At 41.5% G+C, this 19,794-nt stretch overlaps 1 protein-coding gene across 1 annotated transcript; it reads right to left on the bottom strand.

The window, feature by feature from the left end:
- Positions 1–777: 777 nt before the first annotated feature.
- Positions 778–15,537, bottom strand: blm (BLM RecQ like helicase). Its single transcript, XM_031564444.2, has 22 exons — positions 15,073–15,537; positions 13,991–14,862; positions 13,724–13,826; positions 13,491–13,570; positions 13,204–13,336; positions 12,239–13,020; positions 11,165–11,341; positions 10,888–11,006; positions 8,272–8,385; positions 6,992–7,090; positions 6,124–6,272; positions 5,745–5,851; positions 5,377–5,537; positions 4,243–4,438; positions 3,789–3,979; positions 3,398–3,542; positions 2,865–3,064; positions 2,485–2,680; positions 1,986–2,108; positions 1,488–1,683; positions 1,177–1,280; positions 778–1,104 (listed from the first exon to the last, which is right to left on the bottom strand). Exons 1-22 carry the CDS (start codon positions 15,165–15,167, stop codon positions 1,010–1,012), a joined length of 4,437 nt encoding a protein of 1,478 aa, XP_031420304.1. The 5' UTR covers positions 15,168–15,537; the 3' UTR covers positions 778–1,009.
- Positions 15,538–19,794: the final 4,257 nt, after the last annotated feature.

Raw genomic sequence — 19,794 nt, 5'->3', positions numbered from 1 at the left:
TGTTGATTTAGTTTTTTTTCAGTTGCTGAATTGAAATCCAACACTACTTGCACAGGCCTGCACATGGTCCCAGGAGACCCCTGAGCACATGTCCTTTCAAAAAATAAACCATTTCATTACTTTCATCCCTTTAATTTTGCCTGTTTAATCTTGGCTTCTGTATTGTTGTTATGCTCCATCAATCGAATATAAAAATGTGTCCACAATTATAATCAGGTCACTTAAAGATTAGACAATTCTATATACTGTATAAACAACAATACTACAGCAATAATACACACTACAGTGTGCTAGTGTGTAACACCACAACATGCATTTAGCAGTAGTACATTTGGGCTAGCTAATAAGCTCTGTGAGGTTTTTATTCCCACGGCCACAGCATCCCATGTTTCGAACTAATAGCACTTAAAGTTAGCTAGCTAGTAACTTTGATTTAAGCATCATAGCAAGTTACATCATGAATATGACATTTATTCAATCCACTGTAGTTAGCTATCCCTTTATCTCATACCCCCTTACTAGTTAGACAGCTGAGTTATAGGCCAGACTAGTTCACTAGCAGGCCTTTTAGTGCAGCCAATTTGGTTGTGAGGGCAGCTAGCCCTGTAAATACAGGACCTGGTTAGTTGACAGAGAGTTCAGGGTTAATGCCAGTATTTGATGGATAGAAGGATTTACTATACTGGTCTATAGTGGAAGATATAATTAACTACAACTGTACTTATGTGACAGATTTATTGATGCTTAACGAAAATACATCCTTAGTAAAGAATGGCACTGATTCTCATCAAATTAAGTCAGCTTTTATTGACTGTTAAGACATACAAAAACAATTCAACTTTATAAATTAAACAACATTTAAACACAAGAATGAAAAATATCCTGAACAAGATTACACTTTCGAAAAAACGTAAGTGGAATCAACATTTATCTAACAAATATTACAGATATTTACACGTGGCCGTCAGTTCAGTGGAGGATAACTGAAGTTAGTGAAACAGCTCCCCCTTCAGGGCATATGAGAGAAGGTAGGTTTGAGGAAGGGGCGTGCCGTGCTGTGGGGCGTCGGTAGGGCCATGAAACCTGGTCTCCTGCCTGCTGGGGCTGCCTGAGGAGCGGACCCCGTGCTCCCCCAGCCTGATGCGCCTCTGCCTGCTGCGCCTCTGCCTGCTGTACCTCGGCCGGCTGCCCCTCGGCCGGCTGCCCCTCGGCCTCGAGATTTATAGCCACCCCTGCCACTGCCCGAGCCTGAGGAGCCCCACGAGCTGTTACTGTTCCCCCTGCACCGAGAGAGGATGGAGAGGAAGAGAGGCCAAGACAGACAGACAGACAGACAGACAAACAGACAAAAAGAGAGATGGGCAGAGAGAGAGAGCACAGATAAAATGAGAAAGAAATAGAGATGAGAAAATTGCAGAGGGTCACTTTTGCTAAATGAATGAATATTTGGTCACAACTGCATGAGACTGAGTGCCAAGAGAACTCACCCTTTGGCAGAGGAGCTTTGGAAGCCTCCTTTTCTCCTCTTGGGTTTCCTGGAGTACCCCGACTTCTTCCTCTTCCCTCCTCGGCTGTTGCCCTGGAAGTAAGCAGAAGAAGCGTCTTCCTCGTCATCATCCTCGTCTCGCTCATGGCGACCCTGCGCCATGTCTATCCAGCCGGAATTCTCAGTCGGCTCCTCAACTGTAGGGAAAGGGGGACCAATCAGAGTCTGAGTTACACAGTGTTGGTGGCAGATGAAATTAATACAAATCACGTACACAGCCGAAGCCTAAATGTATGTATGGCTTACTGCTGAAGAACTCACTGAAGAGGAATATAGATCACTATTTGCCCTGCCTGATGTTATGCTATAGCAATGACTGAGGATAATGCCATTGAATTCATGGGCACTGCAGAGGCTGTAAAGGTAGCCGTGTGCGTGTATGTGCGTGTGTGTGTGTGTGTGTGTGTGTGTGGATGGATGTGTGTGCTTGGCATCTCACCAGGCAGCTGCCACTCGGAGTACTTCTGCAGCAGTTCGATGAGTTCCGCTCCGTACTTCTCCAGCTTGTCCTCAGTCACACCATCAATCTGCAACAGCACCTCGGGGTCTGCAGACAGCGTCTCTGCAGCCACGGAAGACAGCCAATCAGAAACCAGACACAAGCAACATCCAGAACACTTCCAAAAAAAACGGTGACGCACAACAGTCATTTATCAGGCTAGCCCAAAATGATGCAAGATTGCACAACAGCAACAATCAACAACATATCTGTTACTGTCAATGACAGATTTAAAGATAAATTATGCTGTGTATAATATATGCAAAAGACTATGATTTTTTTCAGATATAACAGTACTTGAGCATATTCTATTCTTTACTAGGTTTCAGATTAGAGTAGAGTGATCAGAGTATGTTACAGCCAGTGATGAGGTGAAGCAGAGCAGGAGGAGGGGCAGTGTTATAAATAAGCTGAGGATCTTTAGAGGTCACCAACCCACCAGCGATCTTCTTGAGCGTGGCAGTGGAGAAGATGTTGTAGTAGTGAATGCCAAAGATCTTGCCCAGCTTCTTGCACAGGTCGTTGAGCTCCTCCAGGCACTTGTGCACCATCTCCTCTCTCTTGGAGACGTTCTTGGTGACAGCTGCCTTGTGCTTCCTGATGCTGGAGGCGTTCTCCGTCTCGTAGAACTCCACCTAACGCCACACAGCAAAGGAGCTCTTAAACCTCAGCTTTGGAGACAGATCTGCCTCATATCATTATTCTTCGGCATTTCTCAAATTGACACACTGATACAAATCAATGCACTGCAGATTTTCTCGTCTCTCATAAAGACATCAAGAAGAATGCCTGAAGCCAAATCTGGCTGTGCACACACACCTGCATATAGCCACTCAGAACGTTCGTGGCCTTCTTGCCGGCAGAGATGTAGGCCACAGCCTGTCCGCTATTACCGATGTACAGGTCCTCCTCCACGATGTTGTCCAACACCAACTTCTTGAAGAGACGGTCTGCGTTGTGCCTGGAATAGGCCGCTCCGACTCCAAACATCCCTGTCTGGACGCGGGCACTCTTGTGGCCTGGCGAGACCAACGTGTTTTCAGGCTAGCTTCACACTTTATATTTAATAAATTAAACTTTAGACTCAGAACCTATAAACTCTTCTTTATCTATGGCACATACCAGGTCACATGTAATTATATCACAACAAAGAAGCTCTGATGGGGTGGGCAAGAGAGTCAGGATGTTGAGTGGTCATCCATTAAGAATCCTGCCACGATTTCTGCATAAATATTTCTAGTAAATTCTGACAGGTGTAGCAGTTGTATCGTCCATTAGGTCTAATGCAGTTATCGGGAAGAGGCCATCCTGTGTAAACTAGTAAACACTAATAAACGTCTTAGCCCACATACCAATGAAGATGTCCACTAGCATGTTAAGGGTCAGTCGGCTCTGCTGAGCAGATTTGTTGTAGCGGTTGCCGACTTTTTCGCAGTTCTCCTGCACAAATCTCACTATCTTCTTCACATCTTCGGTCACATTCCTCGCCTTGTATTTCTGAATGAAGATGATCAAGCCAAAGGTCAAAATTAGAACTGCAGATGCCTTGCAACACCAAATCAAATGCATATACTGTTACAGCCAGACAGAAAAAGGCTGGTTCAGGACTAAGAAATTACTACCAAATGAAATACAGATTTCTTTCTGTACTTTTACTAGTAAAACCCTGCTTCAAAAACAAACCTTCAAAAACTGTCCTGGTAGCAGACACAGAACAATGGTAAGAGGCAGACAGACACTCACGTTTGGTCTGGCACAGTTGTCACACACGACCTCCGGGTGCTCCTTGCAGAAGCTGCTGTTGAACTTGTGCTCGCCGAAGTAAGCCAGGAGCTGGATGCGTCTGCACTCCGACATGTTCTCACAGAAGTGCACCATGCTGTGCAGGTTGTTGAAGTGCGTGGCTATGGCCTGACGGTTCCCATTCTTGTCCACTGCAGGCCAGATTCGATGAAAAAAAGCATTTGTTAATTGCTTACTGATACTGGTCAACATTTTGCAGGTATTTAGTTAAGCATGAAATGCAATGGTTCTTTAGTTACGTTTCACTGTAAGGAAATTGGCACTTATATTTTGTCAGCAGTGGGCTTTGTTGCCATCTACTACTCACATACCAGCAAGTAACCTCATAATGAAAAGACAAAAATCACATCAAGCCTGTAGAGCCCCCCACTCCTCTCCCATGTAAGACACATACTGGTGAGGAGTCTCTTGATGCGGATGACGTCGGAGTAGGCGTAGAAGAGCACACACTCCGAGACTTCTCCGTCTCGCCCTGCCCTCCCCGACTCCTGGTAGTAGCCCTCCACAGACTTGGGCAGGCTGGCATGGATGACGTAGCGCACGTCCGGCTTATCTATACCCATGCCAAAGGCTATGGTGGCACAGATGACCTGAAAGATGAGCGACGGTTAGTGGGTACGCTATGTAGCGTTACAATAATAATGAAATTCTGAAAGAAGGAGGAAAAGATAACGTGTCCCAGTATTCCTGTAAAATCTCTGATTCTTGATTTAGTTTTTTCTATACGTCTAAACAAATGCTTTGAAATTCCTGAAAAGGAGAGATCATAAAAAGAGTGAACAGGAATATTGTAGAAATCGGTTGTCTGTAGCAGCATCTTTATAATTTAGCTTCTATCTGGGTTTTACTGAGACAAATTACATGACAGATGTAAGTGTTTGGTGTTTTACCATTCCATATGTGACAGCATACCCCACGCATAAAATAAATCCAATCTGACTTCCAAATCATCATTTCAAATTAGCATAGCTTTCAATATATATATATATATATATACACATACATACATACATACATACATACATACATATATATATATACATATATACATATATATATATATATACATACACACACACACACACACACACACACACACACACACACACACAGGAAAAAATTAAGAGACCATTATGATCAGTGTCTCTGGTTTTACTATTAATTGGTATGTGTTTGAGTAAAAATTAACATTTTTGTTTTATTCTATAAACTACTGACATTTCTCCCAAATTTAAAATTCTGGATTTTTTCCAGAGCTATATGTAAAGGCAGGATATGTCAGTCTAACAGCTGGAGAGCCATGCAAAACCAAAACCATTAACAGCAATTTCATGCAGATGTTGAGTGGGAAATCATGCAAATGATCTGTCAGTCACGTTTTTACAGACTTTTAAGTACTTCATTCAGTTTACAGATTTTTAAGTACATTTTCAACTTCCTGTCCTCTAGGAGCAGACAGGGCACCTGCATGAAACAGATGACGGGTAATAAAGGCCTGTCAGGTGGTTGAGAGGAGCACAGGGCTCACCTGGCAGCCATCCTGGTTGATCCACTTGCACTGGACGTACTCCCTGTCGTTATCCTTCAGACCAGCGTGGTACGCCAGTGCAGCGATGCCCGCTCTCTGAAGACTTTCTGCCATACCGTCACAATCGTTTCTCGACAGACAGTACACTATGCCAGATCCACCTACGGGTGAAGGGAGCAAAAACAATGCCTCAAAATACCACACACCAACATATGCTACAGGAAAACATGTAAAAAATTTCGCAATATCTGGAAAGAGAGTAATAGGCATTACCTTACATACATTTAATAGTATTTTTGAGGAGGCCAAAATAGACATACAGTTGTGAAACATCCTTCACAGAAAGGAGGGAATATGAAGTGACTCACGGGGGTAGTGTTTCTTGATCCATTCGATACAATCTTCGTCAACCTTCCTGGGTTTCTTGGGTAGAACCGTGTACTTCAAGTTGTGACGATTAAAGCTCATGGTGAAGCTGTTTGAGTACACAGACAGAACGTGCACTATGAAGGCCAGGGTTTTGCTATGATGAAAGACACCGACATGTTCTAAAATCTACTAAATTATGTTAAAGTATGATTCAGATATACTATGGGACATAAATGAGAAGCGAGTTACCACTAGAGATAAAACTGTACCAAATTCATCTGAAAAACTGTGATTTTAATCATTATTCAAATCTATTTATAATACTGTTTAAACAGCAGTGATCAAACATGATCAAACAGGAATTGCTATGACACATACACTTGTGGGGAGCTCATCTGCAGCTGGTTGAGGATGTCCTTCTGCACACGAGGCGTCGCTGTGGCCGTCAGAGCCATGATGGGCACACGGGGGAATTTCTGCCGCAGCTCGTTCAAACGCTTGTAGTCTGGCCGGAAGTCATGGCCCCACTGAGGGTAGAAGGAAGGAAAGGGAAAATCAAGCTCAAATAAGGACTGAGGTCTAATGACTTTGTGTTTTTACTGTGATGTGTACTCTGAGTCTAGAGAGGGTTGTGGCTGGTTTACAACAGTAAAAATGGCCACGATTATCCTATGGCTGGACATTTTAGTGAATATCACAATGCTAATGATTCCTTATTGGGGCATTTAGCACATTAAACCCTTGGTCAGGGATGGTGACAATACAAAAACTTACCCAAAGGGAAGCTTTTTGGATCCATTGACTGGATGCTCTAGTATCCTGGTCTTACTGAGGACATAAACCTCACGTTTTCTGTAATGCGTTTGTCTGTATAGGCTTCCATTTACATTTGTGATGTATGGCCTGTGTATATATGTCTGGGTAATCATATTTCATGTGTTTTTAATTGTCTAATTTGTCTATTTGCTTCACCTGACATGTCATTATCCGGGTCAGGAGACTGCTGTGACTCTAGGTGAGACCACACCCACGTTGTCTGTTTTTTATATTTTTAATATTTCCTGCCTTGTTACTTTTTCTTAAATTTGCAGTCCCTGGATTGCCTTCCTGTTTTAGTAAAAATGGCCATTTCAAGCACAGCAAATGGAATCACACATCTTAAGACCTGCTACCGTAAGTTTGAAACCAATTCATATTTTAGAGGTGCTATGGCTTTGTTTCAAGCCCCTTAAGCATGCCTTCATACCTGACTGACACAATGTGCCTCGTCGATGACAAACCGCGCCAGCAGGGCCCTCTCAAACAAGTTCTGCAGAGCACTGGTCATCCTGCCACTCGAAGACACCTGAGAAAAGAGTAGAATGTCAGCACAATACACACCTCACTACCAAAACTACACAACAATACTGCATAGCATTTCTTGCTTTCAAAAATCACAATCTCTCTCAACAGTCTCTTCAATATCCCTCTCCTGCTACAGACCTCCAGCCATGGTAGAGTGCCAGCTGGACTTCATACAGGACTGAATTGGCTAGGACACTGCAACTGTTGAAAGGTATCCGTGACTGGGGGAGGCACGCAGATGGTGATGGTGAAGAGGACCATTTTTATTCTCCAGGCAAAGCCCTAAGAACCACCCATGTAGTGTATTTACAGTGCCAAATTCAAAGGTATATACAAAAAAAGGAAAATACACAATGACACGAGTCAAAACAATATTTAAAGGCAAACTTAATGGCTATAAATAATAAAAACAAAAATAGTTGTAGCAATACTGCTCTATCAGATATCTCACACTGCAGAGATCTGCTGAGGCCTGACACCAAACAGTAGTGTATGCTCACCTCACTAGCTTTTTATAGGAGAACAACCACGCCTCATTAACAGAGGTAAAACTAAAAGCTTGCTACAAAGTAATTACAAATGAATGACTAGAAACTGCTAAATAAATTCTCCTAACACAGGAAAGCAAACTCCTAGCATAAACTACGGCCGATAAGGATGAATGTTTCTTTCTTTCTTTCTGATCATATAAACAAATGATAATAAAAAAACATTGTTTTAAAGCACCCCCCTCTTCCTGATTGATTCCCTGCCTTCACTGCGACTTGCACTACAGATGTAATAACATATTTCAAAACACATTGAAGCAAGATTGGCACTTGCACTCACCAAACATTTTAACGATGGATTTTAAAATACTGATAGGGAGATGACATACTCAGGAACAGACAGGGAGGTAAAAACAGACACTGTTTCCAGGTTGTTTCATGGTTAAAACAGTCATACACCAGTCTGTAAACAGTTCAGGCAATGGATGACAGGAATCCACGGCAACTGAACACCATCTAGCATCAAACCACCCTGAGGACTTCACATTCTGATTACAGCAACCTGCTAATGTTTTCCTCTAAGGCCGTGCAGTAAAAAAGAAAAAGCCACAGAGCCACAGCAGAGCTGTGTGTGTGTGTGTGTGTGTGTGTGTGAGTGTGTGACTGCCTCGGTCATCAGTGATTCCTAACTAACCTTCTCCGGCGTGGCGTAGAGCAGTTTAATGACCGGGTCCTTCTTGGACAGCTGCATGTAGATGCGGCTGGCCTCGCTGTCACTCTTCTCCCCAGACAGACTGGTGGCTGGGATCTACAAATTGGGTGATGGGAGAGGAGGAGATGAGTCGGACACAAAAAAAGTACTGAGGTGTATCCACGTGCATTACTTTAAAACACATGCAGAGTTTATGTATGCCTATTCTTATACATTTGTCATTTATATTTTTAAACATTTTTTAAATCAGGGCTCCAGAAGGCCACTAAAATGGTTGACAATGATGTTGCTGATATACTAACATCATGACTATATTAGCGCATGTCTGATTGTCCAGAGAAAAAAAAAATAAAAAAAAATAAACTACATTGCGACCAGTGTTCATTTTGGCAGCTATTTTCGATTTAGTCTTAGTCTTTAGACGAAAATGCATATTAGTTTTAGTCACTTTTAGTCATTTTTATCCTCCTTAGTTTTAGTCTAGTTTTCGTCGACGAAAACTCAGAACATTTTAGTCTAGTTTTAGTCGACGAAGTCTCATTACATTTTAGTCTAGTTTTAGTCACATTTAAAAGTCCATCTTATAGCCACATTAAACTCCTTTCCTTCCCTTCTCAGGCCCGGGGACCCCTTGTGTAGTGTCTACAACTGCATAATAGTCAAGCTTGGAGTACTTAAACTGTGGATGCAATTAGTCTCTAAGATACAGATCTCCTAGTATATGCTTACAGCTGAATTCCAATGAATTCAATGTAAATAATAATTTTAAGGCAATACTTAATTAACAGTATTATTATTAAAATATAAGAGAATATCAAGTCTAGATTTTGAAGATTCAAATGATGTGATAACACAATACAACTCCTATGCCTACCTGGCCTTAGTTAAATCAACCACATATCCTCCATATGAATTGCTGTGCAATCTGATAACCAACATATTTAGCTAGACGGATAGTTTGAGAGTTGAAAGTAGTGCCAATGATAATAACAATCGCATAAATAGACAAGGATATGTAAACAAATCACATATTCATTTATTTTTTCTTGATTAATGTCATGCGTGGCCTGTCCTATTCTGCAATGAAGGGAAAGATTACATTTCCCAGGATGCCTTGCGAACACCTTGGTAACCGACTGACTCCAAACATTTTGAAGAAAGATGGCTGCCAGTGCAGAAAAAAGTTTACAAAAGTAGTATATCTTCGCAAATAACACATCGGGATATCTAGCTGATCATTATGCAAAATAATATTCCTTACAGTTGAGTAGAATATGATTGTTAGAAAAAAATCGCTATTTCACAAATGCAATGCGTTTACTAGCTAGTTATCGATAGCTAGTATAACTTAGCTATGCTACCTCATAGTTAGCTAACGTTAGCTAGCTAAACGTTTTGGAACTCATTTGCCAAGCCAAACGGGAGTTTTCAATCGAAAATGACTAGCTAGTTATCCAAGCTGACACAACCTATACACTCAACTGCCCCTTTGAAATTAACTTAACGTTGGCTAATATATTCTAATAACTAGTTAACATTAGCTAATTATCATTGACAGTTACTAGCTAATTTACCTTGGCATAAATTGCAGGGTTGTATTGTGCGCTTTCAGGTGCCTCTTGTTGTGTTATTCCCACCTATTTTGAAGCCACAAGGTTTCTCGCCGGTTATTGCGGTGCATTGTGTTTTATTTTCTGTCAAGTTATAATTAAAGACTGTCCAGATATCTATTCTTATTTTTCTTCCAGTAGCCTACCGAGTGCCTGAACTTCAGCCATCATGACGTTTGTTAGGGCGTCACTTGCATGTCTGTCTGGGCATCTCAGGGAGTGGAGGAGGGATAGATACAGGACCGGGCAACATTCAACCAATGATGTGCATACAAGTTTAGAAAAAAAAACCAATTGTGACTTAGTCAACCACCAACATTTTCGTCTCGTCTCGTCAACGAGAGTTAAAATAGATTTAGTCATAGTTTTTATTTTTAAAGATCCGTTTTCGTCACGTCTTAGTCTCGTTTTAGTCACGGGAAAAAGGTCGTTAACGAATATTTTTCGTCATAGTTTTCGTCAACGAAATTAACACTGATTGCGACAACTCAAAAACTCAGTAAAAAAAATAAACTTAACGTTTAGGTCTACACCAGTTACCCTGACAAAACAGTTCTAAGTTTTCAAAATGTATCAAGCTTATAACAGCTCACTAAAGCTTTTTGGCTACTGTTCCTCCAATACTGCCTGTGTCACATACGCACACTGATGGTCTGACATAAAATATGTCTTAACATAACATCTCATAACATATCTCACTGAGACTGTAAAAATACCTTGCTAGATCATGATATTATTTTTAGGTAGTATTGACCATGACCAGTAAAAGAGACCATAATAGGCTACAGAATCTATTGTGAAGTGCTGACAGCAGGCAAAAGGAAGTAAAAATTGAGCTACAGAAATTAAGCGGCGTGCAGCATGGCATTTTTCTATACTTCACATTGGAGATGTAAATGTTGGGTCCTTAAAATTTGATTTGGCTCCTAACTAGCATCATACATCAAACAGAACAGTGCAGTATGCATGATGGTTATTGATGCCTTACACCCAGAGTGGTTAGCTTCTGCAGCTGGTCCACAATTAGCGACTTCAATGGTGAGATCACCACAGTAACACCTGAAGACAAACTGCCAGGCAGCTGGTAGCACAGACTTTTACCTCCTCCTACACACACACAAAAAAGAACACAAGACAATACAACACGTTACACTGACAAATGGGGATTTTTTTTCACATCACTAAGCATGAACTTACAGATAGATAGTCATCATAAACAACCCCCTCCACCATTAAAAATATGCAGCTGTTTATAGCTTACAGACCTGTAGGCATCAAGACAAATGTGTCTTGACCCAGTATTGAAGCATTGATGGCCTCCAGCTGGTTAAAGCGGAACTGGTGCAGGCCAAACCGCTTGTGGAAGGTCTTCATCATCTCTGCTGAGTGAGGGAAGTTGAAGCCTCTGAAGCGGTCATGGGCAGGGTTGCGGAAATCAGGCTCTGTATCAGATGACACATGAGATAAGAACAGGACGTGTTTCTCAGTTTCAAAATGCAAAATGGGATCAGATGTTTCTCATCAAGCTTATATTGTCCTAACAATGTCATCTCAAAGGGATTCACAATCACAAAAACACAAAGACAACAGCCCTTAAAACATGAATTAACTGATGAATAAAATATTTACCCACTGTATAAAAGCATTTTTTGGGATAAAAAAAAATGCATTGGAAAGAATACTAAGACTATAAAACGATCACTGATAGGTGAAAATTCACCCTAGTTACCTCAGGACTCCGGAGCTGCATATAAGTATATTTATTAGACAAACAACAATTGCAATCGGGCTCACTCCCAGCACAAGGCTGAAAGTGAAGCCATGATAAACACATCGCACAAGGTTTATATAGTCAGAAGTTTAGCGTTCAGCAGGGATAACCACGTGGTGGATTTCTGACGTCCGAGGCAAGGATGGAAGTTTTGCAAGGTCGGAAGAAGCACAGTTCGACCCTTCTTATCACCTCTGGTCTAAACATGCTCTTGTACATATGCAGACAAAGTGGCACCTAATATTCTAAGTTACACACACGCAGAAACACAGAAAAGCCATGTTCCTGCTTACATAAGTACATGATTCATATAAGGGAATTAATAATACAAGGCACTTGATTATTATATTCTTAACTCTTCCAGCCCCAAGGGGCCCCGTGGGGGACTTGGTGGTATTTTGATTAATATATTAAAAAATCTCTGTGAGTTTTTGTCATTAACAGTGTTTGGAAATTATCTCCATCAATCACACAGAGAATACTTGGTGTGTGAACATCTTGAAAGCTTAATGAAACACAGACATTATATGCAAGGTCCTCAAGACTGTCTTCAAACACGTGCACTCACCTGGAGAGGCAGGTTTACTGGGTTTGGAAGCTGGGGCAGGGCTCGGGGTGGAGACTGTGCTCCTGGCCTGCGTGGATTTAACTGGCCCTCCCTCCCGTATTGCGGACCCGAGCGAAGTGGAGTCCCATTTCGAGGTGGAAGCGCTCTGAGGTTCGTCTAAGTAGTTCGGAATGTCCGCCTCATCAAAGTCGTCGATGTCAAAGTCGTCATTGTAGAAGTCATCCCCGTCCGCGTCTGTCCATGTGTTTGTGTGACTGGATGGTGGCCTGCTGCTTCCCCCTCTAGTCTCGGTATCAGTCCAATCACCTGGCCTCTTAGTGGAGTAAAACAATTCCTCTGGTTCATCCTCTATTATCTGAACATCAGATTGCGCGGAAGATGGCCTTGATGGGAAGTCATCATTCTGGTCATTACTGCTCCAAAAGTTAAAGCTGCTTGAGCACTTGCTGTTTTTCTCCTCGGTGAGAACGGGTTTGGTGGAGGAGGATGAGGGTCTCCAGGAGGAGCCTGGAGTTTGAACGTCGCCGATAAGACAGCTGGAGTCTTCAAAGACACTGCTGTCGTAATCCATCGGCAAGACGGAGGAGATGGACTTCCTGAATTGGAACTCTTTCTTGGAACTGTCCTTTATTTCTTCACAGACAGGTGACGTAAATAACTTTAAACTGGGTGTGTTGTCAAAAACTGAACTGAACTGATGGAATGATGGTTTAGGGTGAGGTGTAACTCCCTTGTCTGAGATGGATGTCCTAGGTGTTCCTCCAAGGGCAATAATTCTTTTCCTAGGGAATAAATGTAAAAGCATGTTGTCCAAGTGAGAATTTTGACACAAAACCCCATTTCCCCTAATATACATTTAGACTAGAACTACTAATTTGCAACTAAACGGAAATCTACTCTAAACAGTTCAGGCAAAGCAACTCCAGTATTTAACGAGCCAGCTCCTCTCCATCAGCTTTGCCTACCTCTGAGCTCGCTGCACAAGAAGCTGAGTGCCACAGTTGAGGCCAATCAACTCATGCTCGGGGATGGAGTCCACCAGCCCACAGATAGCCTCCATAACACTGAAGAGTGCATCGTCTGATTTAACATCAGGCCCTGAAGAAATTGAATAACACAATGGGAGATCACTGAAAAGTATATTTTCTCAGCTCAGACAGAAAATGTGACAATTCTATAATAATATGATAAAAGGTTTGGATGGAATCTAGGAGAACACTAATGTTGGGGGTGAATGTAGTTACACGCATACCATTGATATCTTTGGACCGGACATCGGTGACTCCTACCAGGCTTGTGACTCGACTACAGCGACTCTGGGGACTAGTTTTCCTGTACCAAACATAACATTTTCAGCACAATGAGAACGTGTACAAGTATGAAGTCTTGGAGGAAGGACATGTACTAAACAAAATGTAGCTGAGTCGATTGACGTATGAAACATTGCTGCCCAGGTGTCATGGTCAAATATTAATTGTGATTTACCTCAATCTCAGAGAGGAACTCTCATTCTCAGGTGGTGGGGATGGTGGTATACAGTCCATATCCACCCTTGACTCACACTTGTCCATGCAGTCAATTTGCGTATCTGTCATTATAAACAAACTTACCATGAATTCTAAAATGTAACAATATGTCTTACTGTTTACATTTACCACTGTTACGTCCAACACTGACAGTCCTCTCAACATGCCACAAAATGTGTTTCAATTATAACTATGATAACTAATTAATTATAATGACTGTACTAACCTTGAATGCAAACAGGGTCATCATCTTTCAATTTGACTGATAGCCCCGACTCAACTTCAGCCTCCTCCTCGCTGTCACTCAACACAGCTTGTCTTTTCCGGATTGATTGGTGTCTTTTCATGAACTTCACTGGTGAGTCTCCTGGCTCAGTCTCTTCTGGGTGTGGGTGAATGTTATCCTGTGAAGCATTGCACACCTCCAAGTTGCTGTCCAGATCTTCCACCGACACTAGAGTTTCAGGTGAACCGACGTGGCTGCAACCAGCTCTTGCAGACTCTGTGCTAGTGGTTTTAGAAGCTGGACTCTTGTCACCTTCTGTTTCTCTGTGTTCACCTGATTCTGCATTGATTCCACGTGACAGCCTCACCGGTGTGGCATGGCCTGGGGACTCTGTTTTTCTCTTGACAGGAGTGCCCCCTGGTTCAGCGCTAGCAGGATGCAAAGCAGGGCTTGGAGACACAGTTTTACCCTTGACAGGAGTCTCAAAGTCATCAAAGTCATCCCAGTCGGCTGTGTGGATCCCGAGAGAGCAGTCCAGCAAAGTAGTTTTGTTTGCTGAAGGGTTATCATCTAGATTGACCAGTGCTGAGGAGAGTTTGGAAGCTGCCTGGTCTGGAATGGACTTACTTACTGCAAATGGGTTTGGTGGAAGCGTAATGACTTGATGTTTGCTTTTAGGGTTAGCCGAGAAGTTGAATTTTGGAGTTTGCGGCCTATGAGTCTTGGTTGAAAACGTCAAAGGGAGTTTGGTTACTGCACTGTTATGAGGAACATTGACTTTCCTGTTTGCTAGACCACTTGAGTCCGTTACCTTTGATGCACCTTCCGTGTTAATGATGGACGAAGTCGACTTCTTTTTGAAAGTAAAAGACCTAGGAGGTGATTATTATTAGGTTAGCTTGCGATGAAACATGAAACATGTCCAAGTATCCGTGCACTGTTCAATCTGAAACGTGAATAGCCGAACTGTCCGGTTCCCATACTGCAAACAAATGTACCAACAGTCACAGCTAATACAGACCCACCAATACAACTATTGCTAACTACGATAAGTAGTTAGTTAAGTTAGATAGCACACTTACCCGGGTTTAGGTCTGGCCAGTGATAACTTGCTCTGAACAGCATTGCTGTGTCGTTCAAGTTGCTCTTTCAAATTATTCTGCGGAATGCTCGGCATTACGAATCAGACAATAGCAAGACAGATATCCTAGGTTATCACAGGTGGTAAAACCAAAAGGATAAAACAAACTACTATATAATAACAGCTATAATAATAACGGCTTGCTAGCTACGGCTAGCTACCGAGCTGACTTCATAACAGTAACCTTAGCTTGCGTAACTGAATGCAATAGCCAGGTTCTCCGTAATTATTTAACTCTTTCAAATATTGACCTAACTATGGTAAACGTATGGCGACTCATAAAAATATCAATTATTTCCTTCGTAGGACTGCAGTCCGGTATAAATACGAGTGTTAGCTGGCTATCTAGCTAGCTGTCAATTGATATTTAGCGCCGCTTCGAGGTTCACGTCCCATTGGCGGAAAAAAAGTGCACTGATGTTATGAACGTAGCTAGATGATTAATACTATGCTGCCACCATCAGTGCTGGAGTGTGAAGTGGCGAGAAATGAACAGATGTTCTGATATTGCTTTTCATTCACAAGCAAAAACTGACATTTAGTTAAACGTCTTTCATAAGATAAAAATGACATCTTCAATAATAAACGCATCTTTTATTCAATCACTGTTTAGTACCAAGCATAGTATAGAGACTTAAAGCCAAAGTTAAATCAAACATCCAAAAGTGTGTTAACACACATTCCTGCAATGATAGGCAAATACAATTACAGTTGCATACAGTTAGACCGATGCTATTGAATTACAATATGTGGCCTAGGCCAGAAATCAACTTATTGTTGATCATGTTTGATCATGTTCCATTTTTGAATCCTCTTTCTGAGTTTCTCTTACTGATCTATTTCAGTCACACCACAGGGTAAGAAGAACAACCCGCCAGTCCGCACATGTTCTTTCCTCGTTCAATAAAGAAGTACCTGTGAACACACAACCAGCAAATCTTTTAAATCTTCTCTAAAGTTATCAAATTCTCAAATACCACTTGCAAAGCCAATGCAGCCAAGATATGATCTAACGGTTGAAGTTAATGATTGTGATTTCTTGCAGACATACCCATCCATTCCCCATTCTGTTCCCCAGGAGTTCTTGACAATCCAGTAAGGAAGTCCATTCTCCGCTCCATAGCCTACAGCCAGCACTGCATGATTGACCATGTCAGTTGTGTTGTGACATTCAGTGCTGCAATCATTTACAGAGAAGGAGGTCAGTAGCATGTCACAAGTATGCCTTGTGGGGATATATATCCATCATGAGAAAATAGGAGCAAAGAGCAGAATTAAAACAACCTTTTAGTGAGAATGAAAACAAACTCAACAGTACTTTGCTAAGTTCATTTATAAGTTTGTTTTTGAAATTTTGTAGAAATTCTAACCAGCTGGCTACTATAATAATCTACGGTTCTAAGTGTTAAGCTCAAGCTGCATAGAGAGATAAGATTGTTGAGGGAAACTAAATGTGGACTAAAACCCTGAAGCGGTATGTTTGCTTCAATGTCAGTAAAGTGACAGAGAGCTTCTGTGACTAGGGCAGATTTTATCAGTATATACACATTGGTGAGTATACATTCAGAAGCCTCTAGCATGCTGAGATTTAAATAGAGCAGTCAAAACATGTTGCATATAATCAGGCTTTACCCAAACATAATGGATTTTATTTGGGCTTTTATTAAAAAATGTTGCATGTCATTAGGTTTTTTTTTTGTTTCGGTTGATTCTGTGGGACTGGAAACTGGCTTTTCATTAAAAATACATCATAGTCAAGTATAATACATAACTTATAAAAGTTTACAAATGTAGGATCACAGCATGCTTCATATAATGATGCATATTATTATAAAAACTTGTACAAAAACTTTATATAAAGAATGAATCTCTACCAAACTGGGACATACCTTGTATAAACTCCGCTTTTGTAGTGCATAAAATCACCTGTCACCTGATAGGCAAAGCTGACCGGGTTGTGATTGGCTACTGCATCCACCATACCCATCTCTTCATACTAGGATAGACAAAGTTGTAAGTACAGTTCCATTCCCTTGTCTTGATATTATTATACAGTGGGGAAAATAAGTATTTGAACCCCTGCCGATTTCGCAAGTTTGGCCACTTGCAAAGAAATGTGTGATCTATAACTATAACTTGAACTATAATTGTAATGGTAGGTGTGTTTTAACAGTGAGAAATAGAATATCAACAAAGAAATCCAGAAAACTGCATTTTATAACATTTATGACTTTATTTGTATTTGATGCAGAAAATAAGTATTTGAACCCCCAAGCAAACAGCAAGAATTCTGGCTCCCAATGACCAGTTATGTGCCCAAGAAGCACACAGATTAGTCCTCATTAGGCCTAACAAGGTACACCTGATCTCAACTGGTGACGTGTATAAAAGAAACCTGTCCAAAGAATAATTCTTCACACCTTCAACCTCACCACCATGGGCAAGACCAAAGAGTTGACCAAGGACGTCTGAGATAAGATTGTAGACCTGCACAAGGCTGGAATGGGTTACAAAACCATCGGCAAGCAGCTTGGTGAGAAGCAGACAACTATTGGTGCGATTATTCGTAAATGGAAGCAACACCAAACAACTGTCAATCGCTCTAGGTCTGGGGCTCCATGCAAGATATCCCCTCGTGCGGTATCGGTGATCATCCGAAAGGTGCAGAATAATCCCAGAACTACACAGGGGGAGCTTGTGAATGATCTCAAGGCAGCTGGGACCACAGTCACCAAGAAAACCATTGGCAACACACTACGCCGTAATGGTTTGAAGTACTGCAGCACTCGCAAGGTCCCCCTGCTCAAGGAAGCACATGTACAGGGCCGTCTGAAGTTTGCCAATGAACACTTGAATGATTCTAAGGAGGATTGGGAGACAGGATGTGGTCAGATGAGACCAAAATCAAGCTCTTTGGCATCAACTCGACTTGCCGTGTTTGGAGGGGGAAGAATGCTGAATATGACCCCAAGAACACCATCCCCACCGTCAAGCATGGAGGTGGAAACATTATGCTTTGGGGCTGTTTCTCTGCCAAGGGTACAGGACGACCACTGCATCGAGGGGACTATGGATGGGGCCATGTAACGTGGAATATTGGGCTTAAACCTCATTCCCTCCCATTGAAAACGCAACCTTAAGGATTTGGAGAGGATCTGCAAAGAGGAGTGGACCAAAATCCCTCCTGAGATGTGTGTAAACCTGGTGACCAACTACAAGAAAAGTCTGACGTCTGTGCTTGCCAACAAGGGTTATTCCACCAAGTACTAAGTCATGTTGAGCTAGGGGTTCAAATACTTATTTTCTGCATCAAATGCAAATTAAGTCATAAATGTTATAAAATGCAGTTTTCTGGATTTTTTTGTTGATAGTCTGTTTCTCACTGTTAAAATACACCTACTATTACAATTATAGATCACACATTTCTTTGCAAGTGGCCAAACTTGCGAAATCGGCAGGGGTTCAAATACTTATTTTCCCCACTGTATATACTTGGCTCACCTTAGTTATGTTGACCACGTCTTTCACAAAAGCTGCAGCCAGATCTGGTTTATATCTACAGTCATTATCCTGCAAGAAGTAATGTTGTATGACAACATAGTTTTGGCATTTACATTTACATTTACATTTTGACATTACATTTACATTTATTCATTGAGCAGACAATTTAACCAAAACAACATACAGCACTGTTATACATTTTCATCAGTACGCAAACCCAAGACCTTGGTGTTGGTAGCACCTTGCACCAGCTCCAGGAGCTGCAGGAGCTCAACTGGTAAGAGTCTTGAATTGCACGTTATGTGATTAAGGTTTTGGCACTCACAATGCCTTCATAAGGGTAGGTCTCCTCCGTCATCAGTCCTTTGTTATACATGATGTACTCGAAAGCTTGACTGGGAAGTCCACTACAAACACACACAATCAGAAAGTTTTTGTAACTCTTCACACCCTCTAGTTTATGACACCTTTATGGCAAAAGTGTCGAGTTGACCGTAATGAAACTAAATGCACCAAACAGTCCTGCTGCTTACCCTGCACAGCCATGGTTGTTGAAGGCCTGAGCACAGTCTACCAGCTGCTGCTCTGACTGGAAGGCATAGGGTTAGTTGTTAGACAGTCCATTACGTTCACATTTAAATATTAATTCTGTACACTTAATACACTTTTATCTAAAGCTCTAAAGATTATCAGTCTAGTCAAACACTTGACTTTAGGGACCTTTGCACCTGGCTCTACCAGTTGAGTACAAAAACACAGGAGCAGTAAGGTACTATGCAAGAGTATCTTGTAAAAGTGCTTTTTCATATTAAACCCAATACACAAATGTAAATGTCAGTATTGCATATTGCATGTGTCTAACTAATGAAGTGAAAGACAAATGAATAGATAGGTGGATGGGAGACTTATTTATTTCATTATTTCTTAAGGACTAAATAGATTGATCACAAAACAACAATCTGTCACATTTCTTGTACAAACAAATATAACAGCAAACTTGGACAGACAAGAAGCATAAAAGACAGTAGATAATCTCACCAGAAGCAGTAGCTTTCCTGTGGCAATGGCAGTGACAGACTCCAAACAGCCTGTTGTGGAGAAGGTCCAACAGCTACCACAGCCCCCCTTAAAGTACCAAAATGCATTAAAAAAAAACATATTC

The sequence above is a fragment of the Clupea harengus genome, chromosome 3 (genome assembly GCF_900700415.2).
Source record: "Clupea harengus chromosome 3, Ch_v2.0.2, whole genome shotgun sequence".
NCBI classification, from domain to species: Eukaryota; Metazoa; Chordata; class Actinopteri; order Clupeiformes; family Clupeidae; genus Clupea; species Clupea harengus.
This window is presented reverse-complemented; position numbering and strand designations above follow the sequence as displayed.

What these genes read in the sequence shown, in the direction of transcription:
- blm (XM_031564444.2), bottom strand. Translation starts at nt 15,167, where the DNA reads ATGCCGAGCATTCCGCAGAATAATTTGAAAGAGCAACTTGAACGACAC. An exon ending in GATCAAGAAACACTACCCCC is followed by an intron (nt 5,538 to 5,744) that starts GTGAGTCACTTC and finishes CTTCACCCGTAG; the next exon opens with GTGGATCTGGCATAGTGTAC. An exon ending in ACAACTGTGCCAGACCAAAC is followed by an intron (nt 3,543 to 3,788) that starts GTGAGTGTCTGT and finishes ATCTTCATTCAG; the next exon opens with AAATACAAGGCGAGGAATGT.